We start from the raw sequence: 19,376 nt of genomic DNA, 5'->3' as shown, positions 1-19,376 counted from the left end.
GGGGCGGGAGCGGCGGCGTAACCGGGGCCCCTCCCCACGCCCTGGGCGGGTCCCCCGCCGCCCTAACGCCGCCACTGCCACCTCCCCGGTTCCGCGCTCCATGCTCTTCTGGTGCTCGCCCCTCAGGTGCTGCTGGGGAACCGGATTCCGAGCTGGCGGCTCCTGGAGAGGATGCGGAGCCGCAGGCAGGCCCATCCGCACGCGGCTCTCCGAGCCCCGCTGCTCCTGGGCCCCCAGCCGGCCCTCTGCCTCGCATGGACCTGCCACCCGCCGGGCATCCCCTGCGCCATCCTACCAGGGCCAGGCCACGGCCACGGCGCCAGCACCACCACCGCCCGCCGCCTGGAGGCCCCCAGGTGAGCGCCCAACCCCCACTCCAGAGCTCGCGGAATTGGGGGTCTCGGTTGGTCCCTTTGCTCTTTACAGGTGATGGTGGGTAGGGAAGTGGATTGTGGGTGCCGCATCCTGGCTTCTTCCTTGTCAACCTCCTCCACCCCAGACCATACCCATGCGGGGTCATGGGTGTGTGGGCTTCGTTGGGGGTGCACCTGGGTGTAGGACTCTGTCTCAGGTCGGTTGCTGCATGCGTAGATGTGTAAGAGAGGGAGGCTGTCTTATCCTCCATCTCCTAGGATTACTGAAAGATATTGGGCTCCCGGACTGCAGGGACAATCCTGTCCACTGCACATCCGGCTGGTGTATATGTGAGGAGATGTATGTGTGGACCAGAATGGCGAGTGGTGTGGGGGGGAAGTGGGCACAGGGTGGAAGGGGAGGAGGAGCTAACTAGAGGCCCCCCAGAGGGTCTGACGCAGCAGCCAGTACTGCTGAGCGGCAGCAGGCCGGGTGGGGTGGGGGTGGGGGATACTGCAGGGAACTGTTTGGAGCAGAAGGGGTGGCAGGTGAGAACGTGTGACCCAGGAGGGTGCGTGTTCTAGCCTGCTGGTGACCGGGTGGTTCAGGATGTGTGGGATATTCCATGGGACAAGAATAGGTGTGGGCTGTGTGTTCCCAGCCAACTACAGGTGAGGGGGTATGTGAAATCAGCATCTCTGCCCACCAACTGGATAAGGGGAGAGCTTGTGTGTCAGCAGTCCCCTAGGGTCACTTCAGCTTCCAGGTTCTAGAGTTGCCCTGGGCAGGCTGTTGGACAAGGGAGGTGGGGAGAAGTCACATTTGCACTCAGCTCTGACCAGTGTGTGGTGTCCCCCAGGTGCCCCCAGCCCTGCCGCAGGAAGGGAATGGGCTCAGTGCCCGCGTGGACGAGGGCGTGGAAGAATTCTTCTCAAAAAGGCTGATCCAGCAGGATCGCCTGTGAGTGAGGGGCAGTTGCAGGGGGTGGGAGAGGGTGGGCTGCTCCTTGGGCCTTCCTGCTTACTGCTGGCTGTTCCCACAGCTGGGCCCCCGAGGAAGACCCAGCCACCGAGGAGGGTACCACCCCTGTACCCCGTACACTGCGAAAGAAGCTGGGCACCCTCTTTGCCTTCAAGAAGCCTCGTTCAACGCGGGGGCCACGGCCTGATCTAGAGACCAGCCCTGGGACAGCTTCCCGCACTCGAAAAACCACACTTGGGGACCTTTTGCGGCCACCAGCCCGTCCTGGCCGTGGTGAGGAGCCTGGTGGGGCTGACGGGGGCACCAGCAGCCCTGACCCTGCCCGCAGGAGCCGCCCTCGCTACACCCGTGAAAGCAAGGCCTACTCAATGATACTGCTACCTGCTGAGGAGGAGGAGGCTACACTGGGTACTAGACCTGACAAGGTGAGGCCTGGTGACAGGTGAGGGCTCTGCTGGAACTGAGGGCAGTGGGCTCTCTCCTCACTCGGGCATCTGTCCCCAGAGACGGCCCCTGGAACGGGGAGACACAGAACTGGCCCCGTCCTTTGAACAGCGGGTACAAGTAATGCTGCAGAGGATCGGCGTGAGCAGAGGCAGCGGGAGTGCCGAAGGCAAGAGGAAGCAAGTGAGTTGGGAGGGATGCAAGTGTGAAGTGAGGGGGCAGGTGACATGTGGCTTGTGGCAGTCTGTGGGTGACATATGTGACCAGGAGGAGACTCATGACACAGGTCTGTCAGTTCCACCACCACCCCCTCAAAATAGTCATCAGATTTCTTGGCTTCTGCCCTGGCCCAAGCCACTGATACCTGCTCCTGGGAGCTGGAGTGGGCCTTTCTCTGCAGATCTAACAGAAATCTGACCTTGTCATCTACATTTGAAACAGCAATTTGTCCATGGGCTTTCCTCTCAAGACTCCTAACCCTATCTGCCTCAAGGCCTTGCGGGGTCAGCCCTAGTGGCCACTTTCATCTCACTGTTCTCCATCCCTGGTTGCATCTCAGAGCCTCTGCACATGTTCCTGTCTGGAGTGCCTCCCTTGCCCACTTCCAACCCCTCAACACCCACGGGTTACACCAGGTTCCTCTTCATCTGTCCCTGCACTTCGCTGTGGGTCTTCTTCCCTCTTCCTGCTAATGCCACTCTCTGATCATAGTCCCTAATAAGAACCACAGCCCTATGTACTATCTAGTTTATAATCTTCCACAAAAATAAACACATATGAAGTGAGCCTCAGCTTGAATTTAGAAACAAAGTATAGAAAGTGAATCAGAATTAAGAAATCACATTATTTATGTGTCTGTGCATGTATATGTGGATGTTTCTGTTAACTGTCCACCATCCCAGACTTGAGCTCTAAGGCTGAGACTGGGTTTGCCATGTTCTTGCCCAGCCCACAGGGGGCATTTGGTGGCAGTTATAAGAACAAGAATGAACAAAATGACAAGGCTAGGGTGAGGGCAGCACAGGACTGAGCTTGAGTTTCCTGTTTCCTACAGAGCAAAGATGGAGAGATCAAGAAGGCTGGCTCAGATGGTAAGTGGGTCCCGGGGCTAGGGCAGTACATTTTCAGAGAGGAGGTTGTCCTTAGAGATACTCCCCAAGGCACTTGCTCTCCTGAAAAGAGGCCAGGTTTTTCTTCCCCTCACCCTCAAGGTCTGGTGCCGGTCCCACCTTATAGGTGACATTATGGATAGTTCATCTGAGGCCCCTCCCATCTCGATCAAGTCCCGCACCCACTCCGTGTCTGCTGGTAAGTGAGGGCCACTGTGTGTTGGGGGACATGAAGGAATAGGTGGGAGGGGGTCAGACCATTGGTTAGGCTCACCTCTAATGCCTGGCCCAAGTCTTGGCTGATACTATTCTCCTTGCAGATCCCTCATGCAGACCTGGGTCAGGGGGTCAGGGGCCTGGGTCTGCCACGTGGAAGACACTGGGGCAGCAGCTGAATGCAGAGCTTAGGAGCCGTGGTTGGGGCCCACAGGATGGTCCAGGCCCCCCTTCTCCTTGTCCCAGCCCCCGAAAAGCCAGCCCCTCCCCAGACAGCCTGGGCCTCCCAGAGGATCCTTGCTTGGGCCCCAGGAATGAAGGTAAGCAGGCACCCTAGCCTCCTCCCCAATACTGGGCTGGGGACCGGAGGAGTCCCTGCTGGGAACTCAGCTCCTCTGGGGACTGTGAAGGTGGGAGGCAAGGGCTGGAGTGGGGGCAGCTGTTGGGACCATACCCTGATTCCCTGGCCTCCCCCAGATGGCCATTTGAGGCCGAGCCCTCTCTCGGCAAGGCGACGAGCAGTGTCTGTGCATGAGGACCAGCTTCAGGCCCCCGTTGGTGAGGGGAGACACCTACATGTTTGCTTGAGTGCAGGAGGACATGGGAGAGGGTGGGCTCCCGGGCTCCTTTCATGGCTCTGGTCCTTGGAGGGGTCCACTGGTGGTGTGAAGGGTTGAGAAATGACAGCCAAGAGGCCAGAAGCAAGGGTCTGACAAGGCCTTCCTAGCCCTGGCTACACCTCCAAAAGAGCAACCTCTGCCAGGGGTGGGAGGATGTAGGGAAAGGGGGAGGCTCTGAAGGCAATTGGGTGCATGTGTCCAGTGTGCACACGCACACACTAGAGGAGGTAGGGTTTGAGGACAGGCAGCAAGACCTTAGCAATCCAACCCATACCTTTCTGTGTCCCTCAGAAAGGCCCCTGAGGCTGCAGCGCTCCCCTGTCCTCAAGCGCAGGCCAAAGCTTGAGGCACCCCCGTCTCCAAGCCTAGGTAAGAGGGGGCTGAGCAGGTTGGGCTGGTGGCAGGACTGCTCAGTCCAGTTCTGATCTTCCTCTCTCCCCCTCTCCCTTTGCAGGATCTGGCCTTGGAGCCGAGCCTCCACCCCTACAGCCTACAGAGCCCTCCAGCCCTGAGCGGAGTCCACCCTCCCCAGCCACAGACCAAAGAGGCGGCGGCCCCAACCCCTGACCCTCTCCTTTTCTGCCGCATGAGATTATTTTATTAAAAAACTCAAAGGAAGCAGAGTATGGAGTACTATTTGTCCACCCACAGGATCTGTGTGCACATATCCTTCCACGTGGTCACATGACCCCTCACACCTGGGTTTGCTCAGATTCCGGCTGTGGCTCCATCAGAAAGTGCAAGGCCCAGGCCAGAAGCTGGGGAGGGAGCCTGGGAAGAGAATCATGGCTGTAGATCAATGAAGACGGGGACTGGTGACCAAGAGAGTGGGGGCAGCCCTAGGCACTCACCTGGCACCTTGGACCTGGGCACAGAGGGAAGTGCAGGGTGGCCCATACTCATATTGGAAGGCAGAACCATCACGATGCCTCTTTGGGGGCTCCTGAAGGAGATGTGGTATCTGGAGAGGGGCCAACAAGGACCCCTAGCCCCATCCAAGACTACCCCAGCCCCACTCCCAGCTGTACCCAAGGCCCATCCTATTTTACCGTCCAGTTGTAGGGGGGCTATGCTCACCCAGACAGGACTGGATTCCAGGACTCCCTCATTGGTTCTTATCTTTGAAGAATGCAGCCAGTTCTTGGGGGGCAACGTTGGCTTCTTGAACTCCAGGCTAGATTTCTGGGGCCTGGTCACATGACCCTGGTGTGGCTTGGGAATGTGACCAAGAGGTGACAGACTTGGGGTGCAGCTCAGGAATGGGGAGCTGGATACATGGCTGGGGTGTGGGGAACTGGGGGACAGAGGGCCAGGGGCTGAGCAGATGGCTGATAGGGGCTGGGAGCTGACCTGCACTGGGTCTGGAGCAGCCAAGGACAGGGCAGGCAGAAGGCTGACACTGGCACCACTTTCCTCTGACGACATGTAGCTAGGTAATATAGGGGTTCCTGGGGAGGAAGGGACTCACTGTGGGCGCAGCCCTCTCAGCTCAGACCAGCTGAGTAGCCTGTGAGCTTAGGTAGGCCTGCAGGGACTGTGTTCATCCCCGACCCAGCTGTGTACCCTTTTATAGCATCCTGCGTAGCACCAGCACCTGACTGATAACAGTGAGTATGGCCTCAGCACCACCTTACCTGAGGAACTGAGTGAGGAAGGAGAGATTAGGGTCAATGATAGTTCCTCAAGAGCCAGGGCTGGTGGGGACAACTCGGGGCCTAGGGTTCAGGAAAGGCCTATCAGCACTGTGGGCACCAGGCCTCCAGACACTCCCCTCTGGACCTCTCCAGTCCTCCTTACCCTGTGCCCTCCGACCTGGGCCCAGAGAGTTCAGGATCTGCTGGTCATTCTCAGAGATGTGCAGCCATAGACTGGGGACAGTATACACAGCTTCTTCCTGTGGAAGTGAACTGTCATCCTGGCCCTTGCCTGACTCCTTACCCTTACATTTCCCAAGGGAAGCCCCAGACTGACCAAGGCCCTGCTGCGTGAGGTGGCCCAGCAGGTGAGCAGGGGTGCTGTGCAATGGCCTGACAGCATCAGACAGCTCTCAGCCCGGCGAACCAGTGCCCCCTGATGCTCTTGTTCCTCCTGCACCTCATCCAGAAGTTGGGACAGTGAAAGGCCTGAGGGCAGGGGATGGGCTGAAGCTCAAAGACGAGGAAGGGCAGGGTGGGTGAGGAGGAGGGCTTATTAAGGAAGCAGGAAGTAATGGCTGGGAAGTCACTCTACCGGGAATTAGGGTCACTGGTCAACACCTACAAGTACCTGCATTGGGAGAGGTGAACTCTGAAAGGTGTTCCCTACAGAAACAGAGGGGACAGGCATGAGGAACAATCCTGAGGCCTGTAAACACATTCGCCATCCTCTGACCACGTCACACCTGGCCCTTTAGCCCAACCCCAGACTCACTCCAGGCAGTCACTGAGCTTTTTCTGTACATCCGGGTCCTGGTTACTAGGAAAAAGAGGGTGACAAGCAGTTAATGTTACTGGGGCCCAAGCCCTCCCACCAAAAAGACCTAGGCTAACACCAACCAGGCCTGGGTGAGAACAGCTGGAAAGTGGAGGCATCACTTACCAACCAGTCACCCAATCTCGGGGCTGCTCCGTGGGCAGCAGGCTGAAGCGGTTCAGCTGGAGGTAGAACTCCGAGGGCTGGGAGGCGGGGGTGGGGGTGAGTTCAGGGACTTGTCTCAGGGCTGTCACCAAAATTCAGGCCCAGTAACCCGCCCAAGCCATCCTCACCACTCACCAGGCCACCCTCGCCCTCAGAAACTTGGATTCGAACTCCGCAGTCCTGCAGCAGCAGCAGTCGGCCTTCAGCCCCTTGAAAACCAAACTCCTTCTCTTCCCTGCAAGTGAGCGCGACCCTTACTGCCAAACCCACGGGCACACAGCCCCTCCCGCCTAAGGCCCGCCCACCTTGGACTCAAGTCTCCTAGCTGGGCTCAGATATCCCAGGGCCACGCAGCGCCTTTCTCACCAGTCCGAGGCGTTCAGGGCCTCCCGCGTCACCTGACATCGAATACTGTGGGTCCCGTCGGACACAAGCAGCGCCGCCCCGACTTCAGACTTGTCAGGAGCGCGGGACGTGCCCGGGGCCTCGGCCTCCTGCAGTACCTGACGGCGGCAACAGACGTAAATCTCACCTCCTTGGGGCCCAGCCTTAGTCTCTGGGCCCTGAGAGGGATGGGAGACTCACCTGGAGCAGCTGCCCCGCCCGCGGACTTGAGAGTGTCTCTGACCCCAGGACCAGTTCTCGAATCCAAGGCCTCAAGACCAAGCTCCTCGTGCCTGCCATTCCCGCAGTTGCACTTAGCCGAGCACCCCTCGCCCGGGTTTCCCGCGGGAGCCGCGGCCCCGCCTTTGATCGGAAGAGGAAACGCACAACTGCTGGGCAGGACCTGAGATCGAGGTCCCGCCCATGGGCATGCCCGCGCGTGCGCATAAACGCGTCCTGCTCGGGAACCTGTAGTCGCCTTTTGGGTCCCCTGGATCCTAACCTGTTTATTATCTCTCTGAGCAGCGGCTCAGCTTTTGGGTATTCGTTAAGACTCCCGTGGCACTGGGCAGGAAGGAGCCAAGGGCTAGCTCGGAGGGAGAGGGTTCTGGGGCCTGAGGCTGCAGCCTAGGATGGTCCGAGCGAGTTGGCTCAAAGCTACTTTAACACAGTGTGACCCCGAAGGGTTCAGTAAATCTCATGACTCAGTTTCCTCATCTACAAAATTCGCAATTTTATAAGGCCTGTAGAAACAGCACACAAACAGCACTCAATAAATAGCACATCCATCATTCTCCACTCGGATTGGACGAGCCCCTCCGCTCAGGGAACGCGCGGACTGTAGCGTAATGACGTAAGAACACTCGAAGACGTATCCATCCCCATCACCGTTTCCTAGGAAACGTGGACTCCGCGTTTCACTCTCCGTAGCAGCCCCCTTGACGTCAAGGTCTGGAAGGGAGGGCGGGGCGAATGCTACCGTCAGGGGCGGGGCGGCGCGGGCCGGCCCGCCCGGCTGTGCACCTGCGCCTCGGCGGGCCGCCTGGGGCGCTGACCCCGGCCCGCCCGGCCTCGCCATGGCCAGGCCACAGAGGACCCCGGCGCGCAGTCCCGACAGCATCGTGGAGGTGAAGAGCAAAGTAAGGGCCTCTCCAGTCCCAGCTCCGGCTCCGGCCCTAGGAGCTTCCAATTCCCTCCTTCTCCCCTTCCTGGCTTCTTGGTCCCATCACCTTTTCCCCTCCTCCATACTCCACGCCCCATTCTCCAGCTTTTCTTTTCGCCGTCCCTCACCCATTCTCTTTCCTTTCACTGCTGGCCTCCCGAGTCCCTCGGTGGCTAGGGTTACCTGGAGGGCGGGGAGAAGACCTTGGACAGCGTCCCTTGTACTGGAGCTGAGGTCTGGGCTAAAGGCTGCAGCTGTTGCGGCAGCCCTCTTTCCCACCTCTGACGCCCTCGGACCTGTGGTGAGAAAGGACTCGGGTTCCGTTCTGACCCTTCCTCTCTCCCCACTCCCTGCCTCCAGTTTGATGCCGAGTTCCGACGCTTCGCCCTGCCCCGCGCTTCGGTGAGCGACTTCCAAGAGTTCTCGAGGTTACTGCGTGCGGTGCACCAGATCCCTGGCCTGGACGTGCTGCTTGGCTATACCGATGCTCACGGCGACCTACTGCCCCTCAGTAACGACGACAGCCTGCACCGGGCCCTGGCCAGTGGGCCCCCACCGCTGCGCCTGCTAGTGCAGAAGCGGGGTGAGGAGAATGGGGTACAGTGGGCAGCTTCTGTGGGGTAGGGTGGCAGGGCAGGTCTACAGGAGTTAGTCCATGCCCAGGATGCCCAGGCTTCACCCTCTGCAGTCCCTGCCCTTGGCCTGACCTCCAAGTGGTAGAAAATAGCTAGTGTCTCCTTTCCCACGCCTGGGCCTGATGGAAAAGGGCCCAAATGGGAGCTGGGTCTCTGATCTCAGCTCCCCCCCTCTCCTACAGCAGAAGCTGACTCCAGCAGCCTGGCCTTTGCCTCCAACTCTCTGCAGCGGCGCAAGAAAGGGCTCCTACTTCGGCCAGTGGCACCCCTGCGCACCCGGCCACCGCTGCTAATCAGTCTACCCCAAGATTTCCGCCAGGTTTCTTCAGTCATAGATGTGGACCTACTGCCTGAGACCCACCGACGGGTGCGACTACACAAGCATGGTTCTGATCGCCCCCTGGGTTTCTACATCCGAGATGGCATGAGTGTGCGTGTAGCTCCCCAGGGCCTGGAACGGGTCCCAGGCATCTTCATCTCCCGCCTGGTACGAGGGGGCCTGGCTGAGAGTACAGGGCTGCTGGCAGTCAGTGATGAGATCCTCGAAGTCAATGGCATTGAGGTGGCTGGGAAGACCTTGGACCAGGTGACAGACATGATGGTCGCCAATAGCCACAACCTCATTGTCACTGTCAAGCCAGCCAATCAGCGCAATAATGTGGTGCGTGGGGCATCTGGGCGTCTGACAGGGCCTCCCTCTGCTGGGCCTGCTGAGCCCTATAGTGATGATGACAGTAGTGATCTGGTCATTGAGGACCGCCAGCCTCCCTGTTCCAATGGGCTGTCTCAGAAGCCTCCATGCTGGGACCTGCACCCAGGCCGCCTACTTTCCAGTGCCCGCAGCTCTCTGCCCTCCCTGGATGATCAGGAGCAGGTCAGCTCTGGATGGGGGAGTAGCATGCGAGGAGATGGTAGTGGTTTCAGCCTCTGATACACAAGGAAGCAGCCCCTCGCCTCTCTAAGTCCCTGCTGGAACATGGCAGGACTTCCCCAGTGGGGGTTTTAGCTTGCTCACCGGACCTTCATTCTGGGGAACATTAAAGGTTTTCTACAAATGCAGTTATGGTCCTTCTGTGTCACATCCCCAGCCTCCTCTCTGATCCCACAATCTTGCCTTCTGCCCTGGACATGAGGCAGGATTGACAGGGCAGTAGAGAGACCTTCCTGTAGTCACACAGCAGGAGGGCCACCAGGCTTGGCATTGCTCCAGTAAGAAAAGTTCTTATGGAAACAAATCCCACTGTGTACAAAAGGTTTAATTTTGACAAAAGAGTTAAAAGGCTGGGATGGCCATTCCGCAGCTACCAGTGGCTAGGAGGAATGCTCTGGGGATACTGCCCCCCTACTGCTCCTGTCATAAGACTCTATAATGGGACCTAATCCTGTCCTTTGCAACCATGCAGCGATCTTCAGTGAGAACCCCTGTCACTACCCCTATAAAAGGGCTCAAGCATCCATCTTCACGAAGACCTTGGGGCGGGAAAAGATCTTGATGGCCTCCTCTACCTGCACCAGCTTCCGGTCCAGCTCAGCACGGTGGCCCTGGGCCCTCAGTGAGTCTGCCCCAGCGGGCAGCAGCACCAGCTCACGCAGCAGCTGGCTCTGACCTACAGGGGGCCCAGGAATGGTTAGTGTTGGGCAGGGGTGCATGGTCCCCAGTGGGTTCCCCATCCAGCTCACATACTCACTCTGGAGCAGATTGCTCAGTGTCTCCAGCCGCTGGTTCTCAGGCATACGAGTATGGCCAGGGGGCATGGCAGGGTCTGGCTGGCTATGTTTGCGAGCCTCAGCCTCCTGCCGCCACAGATCCCTGCGCTCCAACAAGCTGTGGATGCACAGGCTCAGGGTTGATGATTCCAGGGCAGATGTTGGTTCCCACTTGCCACAGGCACCCCTCACCCTGGGAGTTGGGAAGTGGAACCTACTAATGGGGCACATGGCCCTTCTGTGTGGCATTGTAGTGCTCCTGGGCTTGCCGTTGCTGCTCCAGCACCTGTGTCAGGACCTGCAGCGAGCGGGAATGCCGCCGGGGGGCTCTCTTGGCAGTGCGTGCATTGTGGCTAATGAAGTCCACACCCAGGCCTGGCCCCTGCAAGACATGATAAGCACGATGGCACACAGCACTGTGTTGTACCCCTGAATCCCCCAGAATCCCTGCCCTACCTCCCAACCCCCACATATTTTCTCACCTTGGCATTGGGACCTAGTGGGCTTAGCTGAGGACTGGGGACACGGGGTGGTGGGAGCCCAGGGCCGCAGCGGGAGTGTGCCCGCAGGAAGTGGGCAGGCTCTGTCCCAGAGGCAGGGCTGGGTTCCTGGAGGGCAGAACATAGAAGAGGGATCAGTCAGGCTGTGGTCAAGGTCTGAAGACTGAGCCTCTATGCCTATCGTTATGGGCCTCCTCCTTCTTGAAGAAGCACATCTCCTTATCCTATAAACATGTGTATCTCTCACATCCTGAAGAACACAACAAACCACCCCTCCTACCTCAGTCCTGGCTCCAGCTACCATTCTTTTTCTCTATTTCCTAGTCAAGCTTCCTGGCTCTGCGCCCAAGGTCATTAACAGCTGGCCTCCAAGCCCTCAAATCCTGGGTCACCTCCCTGGTCTCATCGTCCTTAGCCTGATCCTCAATAACTCTTGGTTCTCATTCCTGAGATCCAGACCTGACTCTCCATCTGGTTCCTGGACACACTCCCACCCCCTGGGAGCCCCACAAATGCTTCAGCTTCAACACATCCGCATATGACCTTATTGTCTTTCCTCTCAATCCTGTGCCTCCTCCTGAGATGCTTGGATAGAGAAATGGTGCCACTCTCTACCCAAGACAGAATCCCACTACCACACCCCAGCCTCTGCCCTTCGAACAAAAAGTTGAAAAGTGGGTTACGTGGCCCTTTATGATGTGGGTCCAGCTGACCTCTTAGCCTAACCTCATGCTCTTCTTCCCTCACAGTAAACTGTACACAGCACCCCCATTGCCCACATTCCCTCTGGTCTTAGGACTTCTATCTGTGAGGTTTCACTTCTATAGAATGTTCTCTTTCATTTTCCCCTTGCCTAATTCCTACTTGGCCTTCAGGATCACCGACCCATCACCGCTTCTGAGGCCTCCCAGACCTACCCTGCGCAAAACCAGCTCTCTCTTAGTCTCCTGTTACCTTAGTCCCCTGTGATTTTCCTCCCTTCCCATAACTCAGATCAGGGTATAATTGCCTCTTGGCCAACAAGATGGACATTACTTCTGGCTCCCTGAGGCAGGTACCTGCAGCTGGGCCTTGACCCGGGATTCCACTTTGTCATACTTGGGTGAGCGCCACAGAGCCTTCAGGGGCCTGGATTGGCCCTGTTCCCGGCTGCGCTCCTGCTCACGGAAGCGCCTCTGAATTTCCTTGATCCGCCTCAGGTTCTCCTTCTCATGGTCTTTAGGGTCCTTCTCTGGGGAAAAGATGTTGCCAGACTCTGCCCTACATACTGTCCATGAAATCCAACTCATACCAATTCACGCACAGGCCCACACCCTGCCTCCTACAGAAAGACCTCCCTGACTTCTCCATCTAAGACCCTATACAGATACATCACCTTACCACCTTGTTTCCTTCCTGACATGATGGCCTGTGCTTGTTTTCAACCTTGCTGTTTTCCTAGTATCTATTGGGCCTGGCATACACCAAGCACTCAACAAGTTTTACTGATGTGTGAATTCATACAGGTGACCTAAGGTTTCCTGGGGACTACCTCATTCAGTCCTCTCTTGCAAGGAGGTAGTGCATTTCCCCCTCCTGTTATAGTTGGGGAAACACATTCAGAGAGGCGAAGCCTGAGCCCAGGTCAGGGCAGGAGCAGCAGCAGCTTTCGATCTCTTTTTAACCTCAGACTTACCTCGCTGCCCCTTCTGCCCAGAACTTACTTTTGGGAGAGGCCCCTGGGCCTAGGGAGATAGCCCCAAGTTGCATCAACATGACCCCCACGCCGCGCCGACCACGCTCCAGAATCTCTACAGCTCCTGGACGGATGCGGGGGCCGCGGGGCGGGGTGACGTCCAGGTCCGGTTCCGAGGTCAGCAGGTCCAGCTTCAGCGCGTTTCCCTCAAGGCGACCTTGGGCTGAGGGACCAGACAAGTCGGAGTGCCGGGTTCAGTGGTGGCGAGATACCCAAGCTTCGCTTGAGCCTCGCTCAGACGCGGCACCCCTTTACTCACCCGAGGCCGGCCGTCGGTAGTAGTTAGGACAAAGCGTAGGGTCTGGAGGGATGGGCCCCGAGATGCGGGACGGGCCCTCGCACATGCCGCCGCCGTCGCCCTGCAACGTTGCATCGAGGCCTGCCGGGCTAAGCATCTCGGTCCCCAGACCTCCTCCCTGGACCCGGACCTTGACCCCGGCCTTGCCCTCCATTCCCGGTCCCGTCTGCAACTAGCCGCCTCTGCTCCTAGCCCACTTCCTTGCCCCGTTCGTGGCCCCTCCCCCTCAACACCCGGGCTGGGGGCTCACCAGAGCAGCTTTTAGGCACCCGCAGCTGCCACCCGGCGAGTTTGCTGTTGCCAGGCAACAATGGCTTCCGTCTTTGAGATCAGGGGCCGATACCCCTGACGCAAAGCCTTCTGGGGCTTGTAGTTCCCGCTGCGGGCGGGGGCATAGCAGTTGCCAGTCGCTCTCCCCATCCAGGCTCTCGCCTCCCGGCTAGCCTTCCGCGTCAGCGAAAGGTGAACCTGTCCGGCCCCTCGGGGCCCGTCCCACCCCTTCCCATCAGCAGCCGTCGAGGATGCGCTGACTCTGTGCAGTCATGGCCTCGGCAGGAGCCGAGAGACGACCAGGGGCCCAAAAGGGGACGGTGGAGGGGCCTGCACCGCACGCAGAGGCGTCCAGTGGCGGTGCTCAGAGCTCTGAGGTGACTTACCTACAGGCTATCTAGCCTTCAAACTCTTGGTCGTGGCGCTCTAGGAGGCCAAACTCTGTGCATCAATGCCCTAACTGCCAGGACAGGCTCCATAGGCGGGCCTGGGCCTGGTCTGGTGCCCTTGATTCATGTTTGGTGTCTAATGTTGGGTGTCTAATGACTGATCCCTGTATCCTTTGCCTGGCCATGGTGACCAGTTACCCTATGTGTCACCTCTAGTGTCCAGTGATGGGAAACCAGTGCTTGGTGTCAGCCCATGAAGCCTGTGGGACCCAGAGTGAAGACAAATGTCCAACAGGACCAGCCTCAGAGGCAGAGCTCCAGGAGGAACCACTTAAGATGGAGGAAGAGAGGCTCAAGCCAGAGGTGGAGGCACTAGAGGAGAGAAGCCCCAGGCCTATGGCCTCCATTGTGAAGTCCAGCCATGGTCCGAAGAGGAAGCCAGTCAAGTGAGGGGGCTTTCAGAGGGCTCAGGGGGAGTTGGGGGGCTCACACCCCAGTAGGATTCCTAAATTCTGCACTCCTGCAGTGTGCATCTTTATTCCCCGCCACCACCATCACTCCTCACCCCTTCTGTGCCTTGAGAGCCCTGGTGTAGGGAGCATCGAGTCTCAAGGTCTCGTAGGGGTCTGAGCTCACATGAGCTCTCAGCCCTGGTCCGGGCTGGGGCCTCACTGACCAGGAAAGGGACAAGAACCTGGGCCCAGGGTGGTGGGTAGGCAGGGCTATTTCCTAGGCTCAGGACACAGGAGCCAAGGCTGGAGGCTGCCTCCTCAAGCCTCCTGTCCCCCAGCCTCCCAGGGCCTAGCCACCAAGCCCATCCTAGGGCTGAAGCTGAGCTGCTACAGAGGCTGCCGCAGCAGAGGAAGAACCCGGAGGGTAGCCAGAGTGAGCCCTCACCATCTGCCAAACAGCACAAAAAAGCCAAGAAGCGCAAGAGCCTGGGGACTCCAGTGCTCCCAGCTGTGGCCAGCATAGTATCTGCACCCTCAGAGACCTTGGGGCTAGAGGGTGAGTGGCAGTCCCTGGGCCTTCCCTTTTCCCCCTGCCTGCTGGACCCCAGAACAGCTTGGCACTCCAGCGCCTGTTCTGCCCTTGGTCCTTGCAGGAAAGGGCCAGCGCCTACGGCCACTGTACCAGTACATCAACTATTGCAATCCTGAGCTGAACCAGGCAGGGGAGGGGGACAGGGAGGCTGAGGCCGAGGTGGAACCTGAGGGGGAGCTGACCCTGGTCCCAGAGGAGACAAGTGTGGAGCAACTGCCAGCCTTGTTGCCTGTGGCAGGTGAGCTTGGCTCAGGCCTCACTTTGCCCTGCCCCAATATATTCGTGCTCCCTACCCATGTTATGGTTCCCTTGGTAGAGGAGGCTGGCGAGGAATCGGGGGGTTTGCCCAGCTTGGGGATTAGCAGCCGCCTCAAGGCTGAGGTGGATAAGTCAACTCAGGTGGACATCAACAAGATGCTAAGTGTCTGTGCTGCCCCACTTGTACCCCCACTTTCTCCTCAGTATAAGTGACTGTCCTACCGCACTGGTGGCTCCCCTCCCCCCAAGCCTGAACCACAGCAGCAGCCTAAGGGCTTAAGCCCTCAGGTGGAACGGGGGTAATTCAGCCTCTGCCCCCACTTGGCACCTTGCACTTGCTGAAAATAAATGTTTTTCCTTTTCTCAGACTTTGACTCCCCAAATAAGATACCTGAAGAGGGAGAGGCTGGGAAGAAGGGTGGAGGATTCCCCAGTGCAGGGTTTGAAACTTGACCGGTCATTTGGATCACCTAGGAACTCGACAAAAATGTAGATTCCTGGATACTACCTCAGACTGAACTGAATCAATCTGTGGGGGTGGGGCCTCTTTCTGTGCATTTGAAGTCTCAGATGAACCTGAAGTTTGGACAGGATAATGGTGGGGATAGAGAGGGAGGTGATGAGGCACTTGGAGCAGAGAAAGGAAAGGGACTGTCAGGTCAGGGGAAGCAGGTGCTTGGCCTTGCTGTCTTCCAGGGAAGGAGTCTGCATTTGGTCTGACCTCAATGAGACCAACACTTGGGATCTTCCCTTCTGAGTTGGCAAAGTTCATTCCCCAAGAGTGGCAGCTTTGGGACGCTTTCCACTTATTGTTAGACCACAGCTGGATCAAACTTTGCCCTCAGAGTGGCCCCTGGTGACAGAGACATCAGTGCCTTTTTCCTGGCAGGCAGGGGGTGGTGGTGATGGTGAATGGTTTCCTTGGAGCCCTGAGGCCAAGCCACCAGCAGTCTTCTCACCCCTCAGGGGTCTCTGGGAAGAGGTGGCCAGTGCTGGCCATTTGGAAACCCTAATTTCATGCTGCCTCCTGGTCCTACTGCATGTCCCTCAGATACCTTAGAAACAGAGAATTTCAAATTAAATAATTTCTCCTCCCTCCAACCTGCTTTTCCTCCTGTATCTCATCTGCACAATCATTCAAGCCAAAATCCTGGTGTCCCCCCAGGCCCCATCCTGTTCTTTGCTTGTGGACGCCTACAAGCTAATCAAGCATCAAGGCCAGTGAACCTGCTACACACACATCCAAACCCCTGATGGTGTTGCTCCCCCTCTAGTACCCTGCTCCTCTTACCACAGCTGCCTTGTAACTTTTCAGTAGTTTCCTATCATTCCCTGACCAAACCTTTTTTTACCTTCAGTCTGTGTAGGGGCTTCCCCTGCTTAAAATGCCTTTATTCCTTCACCCCTCCACCTGGCTAGTGCACATGGACTCTTCCTGCTGAGCCAGGCAACACCCAGTGTTGCCCTGCGTTGTAGCAGCCACAAACTACTGTCCTTGTGGGTCTTAACTGTCTTCAGGATGAGACTGAACTCCCCAGGGGCTCGTGTCACTGCATCACATTCACCTAGCAGAGGTCCCCCATAAAAGGCATAAAATGGAGATCAAGGTGGGGAACCTGAGGAAGCTACAGAGGGACAGGTCAGGATCTGAAAAGCTGAGGCCATCCAAAGTCCAGAGCCATGTGTGGGACCCCTGGAATAATGGCCTGGCAGGGTCATTGAAGAGAGGAAATGGGCATTGGCTCAGGATGCTCCTGCCTTTAGGGGTCGCTTGGATGCTCACTGCTCCATGGCAAAGGCCACAGGGCAAGCTGTGCGTTCTGGACACATTTATTCTTTCTGCCTACGCTTCTCCCTAGAAGTGATTTGACCACCCCAGGAAACTGTCCACAGAGACCATGCAGACTGAATACTGTCCATAGGGATGGGCATGGATTCTCAAGGAGTTTTCAGAGGTAGAGGGTCCTTCAAGATAACTGAGCTTTATGGCTGAGGAAGCAAGGGCCTAGAGAGAAGTGGCCTTGCATGAGACCACACCCTGGGTGCCAGGGAGGCCCTGCCCTTTCCTGAGTCCTGCAGATCTGTGGACCTGGAGGCTCTCTGGCGAAGGCCTGACCCAAAATGACCGAGCACCTGCTTTCTGTGTCGTCTCCAGAGCTAGAGGTGCGGACCAGGCCAGCATTGATAAGGAAGCTCTGTTCCTATCTTCCAACAGGTGATGTAGGAAATAGTAACCACAGAAGAACCGGTCTACATTTCCTAAGGCTTTTTACCTGCCAGGCTGAGTGACAGTAGCCACACAAAGGAACAAGTCACCACTACTGCTCCTACCTCACTCTAAGGGGAAAAAGTCACAGCAGCATGATGCAAGGAGACACATGCCATGGAAGCGCTGAGGAGCAAGACTGTGGGACCACAGGTGGTGGGGGTGACTGTCACTATGTCTAGGGAAGCAGTGAAGAGGCAGCCCTCTAGCTGACTCCTGAAGGAGAGCTGGGTGGCCTTCCAGGCAGGGACGAAACCTTGCTAGTGTGGAAGATGGCAGCTCCATGCAGGAGGGCCACTTAGCATGGCTGAAGCAGCATGGCCATCAGGAGACCAGGTTGGGTGAATCTAGGAGTGATGTGAGAGGAGTGTAGGCAAGGAGGGATCTTGGCCTAACATTTTGGAGAAGGCGCTTGAGCAGCAGAGTGAAGGACAGAAGGAGAAAGGGAGAGACTGGGGACAGGGAGGTGAGGAGACTGCTGCTATAGTCTGACTATGAGGCCTAGATTTGAAAAAGCGTTGCAAAATAAGCCACAGGCATTTTGGAAGTTCTCTTCTGATTGCTGTAAGAGAGGAAAAGTTAACTGCATTTTCTCTGGCTTGGAAAAACTTTATTTACTTTTTGACCCAAGGAAGATCTTGAGAGTTGGGGATCAGGTCCTGGGAGGTAATGCTGCCTTCCTCCAGGAGGGGGCGCTGCAGGACAAGCCTGGAACCAGTTGTAGGCTCAGTCACCCTTGAGGTTCAAAACCCTGCTGGCTTCCTTTGTCACAAGCACCTGGACCCAAGAGGTATATGATGGTAACAATGTCTGAGGGATGGCCGTGGACCTGGACTCTGGGGAATGCGAACAGAGGACCAAGGGTCCTCATAAAAGTAGCTCTGCACTGAGCCCACTGCAGGCTGCCCCAGGACTGCCGGAATCTGTAAACAAGGGGTTTGCTGCAGAGCCCTATAAAACCTAAGTAGTGCCACCTTGGGTCAGCAACATGGCCCTTTCTTCAGTAGGAGCACGAGTCAGGCAGAATAGATGCATGTGCTTTCTGTCAGTTCCCAAATTTAGGAGGGATCTCAACATCTTTGTAACACAGAGGGACTGACCTGGAGCTGAGCTGATTGTCCCCAAGAGGAAGGGAACAGCCTCTCCTTCAACTCTACCAGTGCCCTGCCTGATGGGTTCTCTCTGAGTCTATCTCCTATTTCAGAACAGGCTGAGATTCCTGCTGCAGGGAGGAGGCAGTAACCTGGAAGAGGGACAATGGCTTGGGCACTCGGAATCTGAGCCACAAGTGCTGGCAAAATAGTTCAGGGTTAGGCTCCATAGTCAGATGACCCTGACCAGGCTCCTGACTCCATCACTTAAAATGTACAGGAGGCAAGTAACTTTGTTCCTCTCTGCCTCAGTTTTCTGATCTGAGTAATGAGAATATTAATATTAGTACCTCATAGAGTGGTTTGGATAGTAAATAATATGCATGAAGTGTCTACCCCAGGGGGCCCAGCATGAAAAAAGCACACTTCAACACTAGCCATTGTTATCTCTCAAAGACAAGGTATAAAACAAGGACAACACAGGGAAACAGGCCTTGTGACTTCTATAAGGGGTGCCAAGAGGAAGACGGAGCCTTCCCTGAGCCTTTCTCTTTCTGGCAAGGAGCCCAGGGCAGGGCAGGGAAGGAAGGTTAGAGAAGGGAAAAGAGTTTGATCCAGGCTTAATCTTGGCAGGCTGGCAGAGGAAACAAAGGGGTGCATGTGTCCTTTCCCCCACTCCACCCCACCTCTGACTGACATGGCTAAAGGGCTATCCCTGTGTAGAACACATGCATGGCTGATGACTGGCTGGCTGGGCCAGGCAGTGTTCGGCCACACCCACTCCAAGGGGCAGTGTGTGGAACCTTCCTCCTCAAGTTCATCTTGTGCAGCCTCCCTGGGCCACTCCTCCCCTCCCCTCTCCCAGGGCTCCCTTGGAGCCAACGTCATGGTTTTAAGAACAGAACCCCTCCTGACCTTCAGTCCAGGGAGGCCTCAAACTCTCCCACTATCTCCCTGAAACGGTAGCCCAACAGGCCCCCCTCAGGAAATCTTGAGTCCTTTTCTTTGGAGGGCTCCTGGCATTCAGCGACGAGGGGATAAGCTGGGAGATGAGGGCAGGCAGTGGCAGGAGCCTATGTGGCCCCCTAGACAGTGATGGATCTGACGGTCAAAGCTGCTGTGGAGCCATGAGGAAACAGGAAAATATCAACAATCACAGCAATTGGCCACAAGCTGCCGATGGGCAGCCAAATGGCGACTGGCGCTGTCCACAATGAAGACTGAAGAACAACTTGGCTGGACCCCTTCCCCAATTCCCCAACACTGTTCCCCTCCCCCAATTCCCCAATAAAATCTT

General features: G+C 57.1%; 4 protein-coding genes across 15 annotated transcripts in view; 3 read left to right on the top strand and 1 right to left on the bottom strand.

Moving 5' to 3' along the window:
* CARMIL2 (capping protein regulator and myosin 1 linker 2) overlaps positions 1-4,342 on the top strand; it is a 12,328-nt gene extending 7,986 nt beyond the window's left edge. For 3 of the 5 annotated variants that reach the window (XM_019655538.1, XM_019655553.1, XM_019655531.1), the window contains 10 exons: positions 127-356; positions 1,214-1,314; positions 1,397-1,760; positions 1,840-1,962; positions 2,834-2,870; positions 3,016-3,087; positions 3,209-3,424; positions 3,582-3,662; positions 4,016-4,093; positions 4,179-4,342. In XM_019655538.1, the coding sequence (XP_019511083.1) occupies positions 127-356; positions 1,214-1,314; positions 1,397-1,760; positions 1,840-1,962; positions 2,834-2,870; positions 3,016-3,087; positions 3,209-3,424; positions 3,582-3,662; positions 4,016-4,093; positions 4,179-4,291 (1,415 nt within the window). In that variant the 3' untranslated portion in view covers positions 4,292-4,342. Of the gene's footprint in view, positions 1-126; positions 357-1,213; positions 1,315-1,396; positions 1,761-1,839; positions 1,963-2,833; positions 2,871-2,990; positions 3,088-3,208; positions 3,425-3,581; positions 3,663-4,015; positions 4,094-4,178 lie in introns of those variants that run through there. The other 2 variants (XM_019655547.1, XM_019655559.1) reach the window with 2 other exon arrangements.
* Positions 4,343-4,393: 51 nt separating this feature from the next.
* On the bottom strand, positions 4,394-13,057 carry ACD (ACD shelterin complex subunit and telomerase recruitment factor). Of its 6 annotated transcripts, none has more exons than XM_019655588.1 (20): positions 13,012-13,057; positions 12,723-12,842; positions 12,432-12,626; positions 11,787-11,959; positions 10,711-10,836; positions 10,447-10,610; positions 10,210-10,346; positions 10,028-10,128; positions 6,926-7,087; positions 6,707-6,843; positions 6,476-6,575; positions 6,302-6,378; positions 6,134-6,178; positions 5,990-6,024; positions 5,696-5,847; positions 5,522-5,618; positions 5,359-5,439; positions 4,802-5,172; positions 4,576-4,667; positions 4,394-4,495 (listed from the first exon to the last, which is right to left on the bottom strand). In XM_019655588.1, exons 2-20 carry the CDS (start codon positions 12,805-12,807, stop codon positions 4,417-4,419), a joined length of 2,409 nt encoding a protein of 802 aa, XP_019511133.1. In that variant the 5' UTR covers positions 12,808-12,842; positions 13,012-13,057; the 3' UTR covers positions 4,394-4,416. The 6 variants fall into 6 exon arrangements, with proteins under 6 accessions (XP_019511133.1, XP_019511162.1, XP_019511143.1 ...); XM_019655617.1 differs by having other exon boundaries at positions 12,723-12,822; positions 13,012-13,055; XM_019655598.1 differs by lacking the exon at positions 13,012-13,057 and having other exon boundaries at positions 4,802-4,936; positions 5,075-5,172; positions 12,723-12,983.
* PARD6A (par-6 family cell polarity regulator alpha) lies at positions 7,151-9,582 on the top strand. Of its 2 annotated transcripts, none has more exons than XM_019655631.1 (3): positions 7,151-7,863; positions 8,247-8,469; positions 8,704-9,582. In XM_019655631.1, exons 1-3 carry the CDS (start codon positions 7,801-7,803, stop codon positions 9,450-9,452), a joined length of 1,035 nt encoding a protein of 344 aa, XP_019511176.1. In that variant the 5' UTR covers positions 7,151-7,800; the 3' UTR covers positions 9,453-9,582. The 2 variants fall into 2 exon arrangements, with proteins under 2 accessions (XP_019511176.1, XP_019511185.1); XM_019655640.1 differs by having other exon boundaries at positions 7,152-7,863; positions 8,707-9,582.
* On the top strand, positions 10,069-16,037 carry CUNH16orf86 (chromosome unknown C16orf86 homolog). 2 transcript variants are annotated; one of them, XM_019655662.1, is made up of 4 exons: positions 10,069-10,148; positions 13,637-13,866; positions 14,211-14,428; positions 14,526-16,037. In XM_019655662.1, exons 1-4 carry the CDS (start codon positions 10,146-10,148, stop codon positions 14,933-14,935), a joined length of 861 nt encoding a protein of 286 aa, XP_019511207.1. In that variant the 5' UTR covers positions 10,069-10,145; the 3' UTR covers positions 14,936-16,037. The 2 variants fall into 2 exon arrangements, with proteins under 2 accessions (XP_019511207.1, XP_019511198.1); XM_019655653.1 differs by lacking the exon at positions 10,069-10,148 and adding an exon at positions 13,125-13,408.
* Positions 16,038-19,376: the final 3,339 nt, after the last annotated feature.

Source organism: Hipposideros armiger, unplaced genomic scaffold, assembly GCF_001890085.2.
Source record: "Hipposideros armiger isolate ML-2016 unplaced genomic scaffold, ASM189008v1 scaffold_9, whole genome shotgun sequence".
NCBI lineage: Eukaryota > Metazoa > Chordata > Mammalia > Chiroptera > Hipposideridae > Hipposideros > Hipposideros armiger.
Note: the sequence above shows the minus strand (reverse complement) of the source record. Positions and strands in the feature narration are given on the sequence as shown.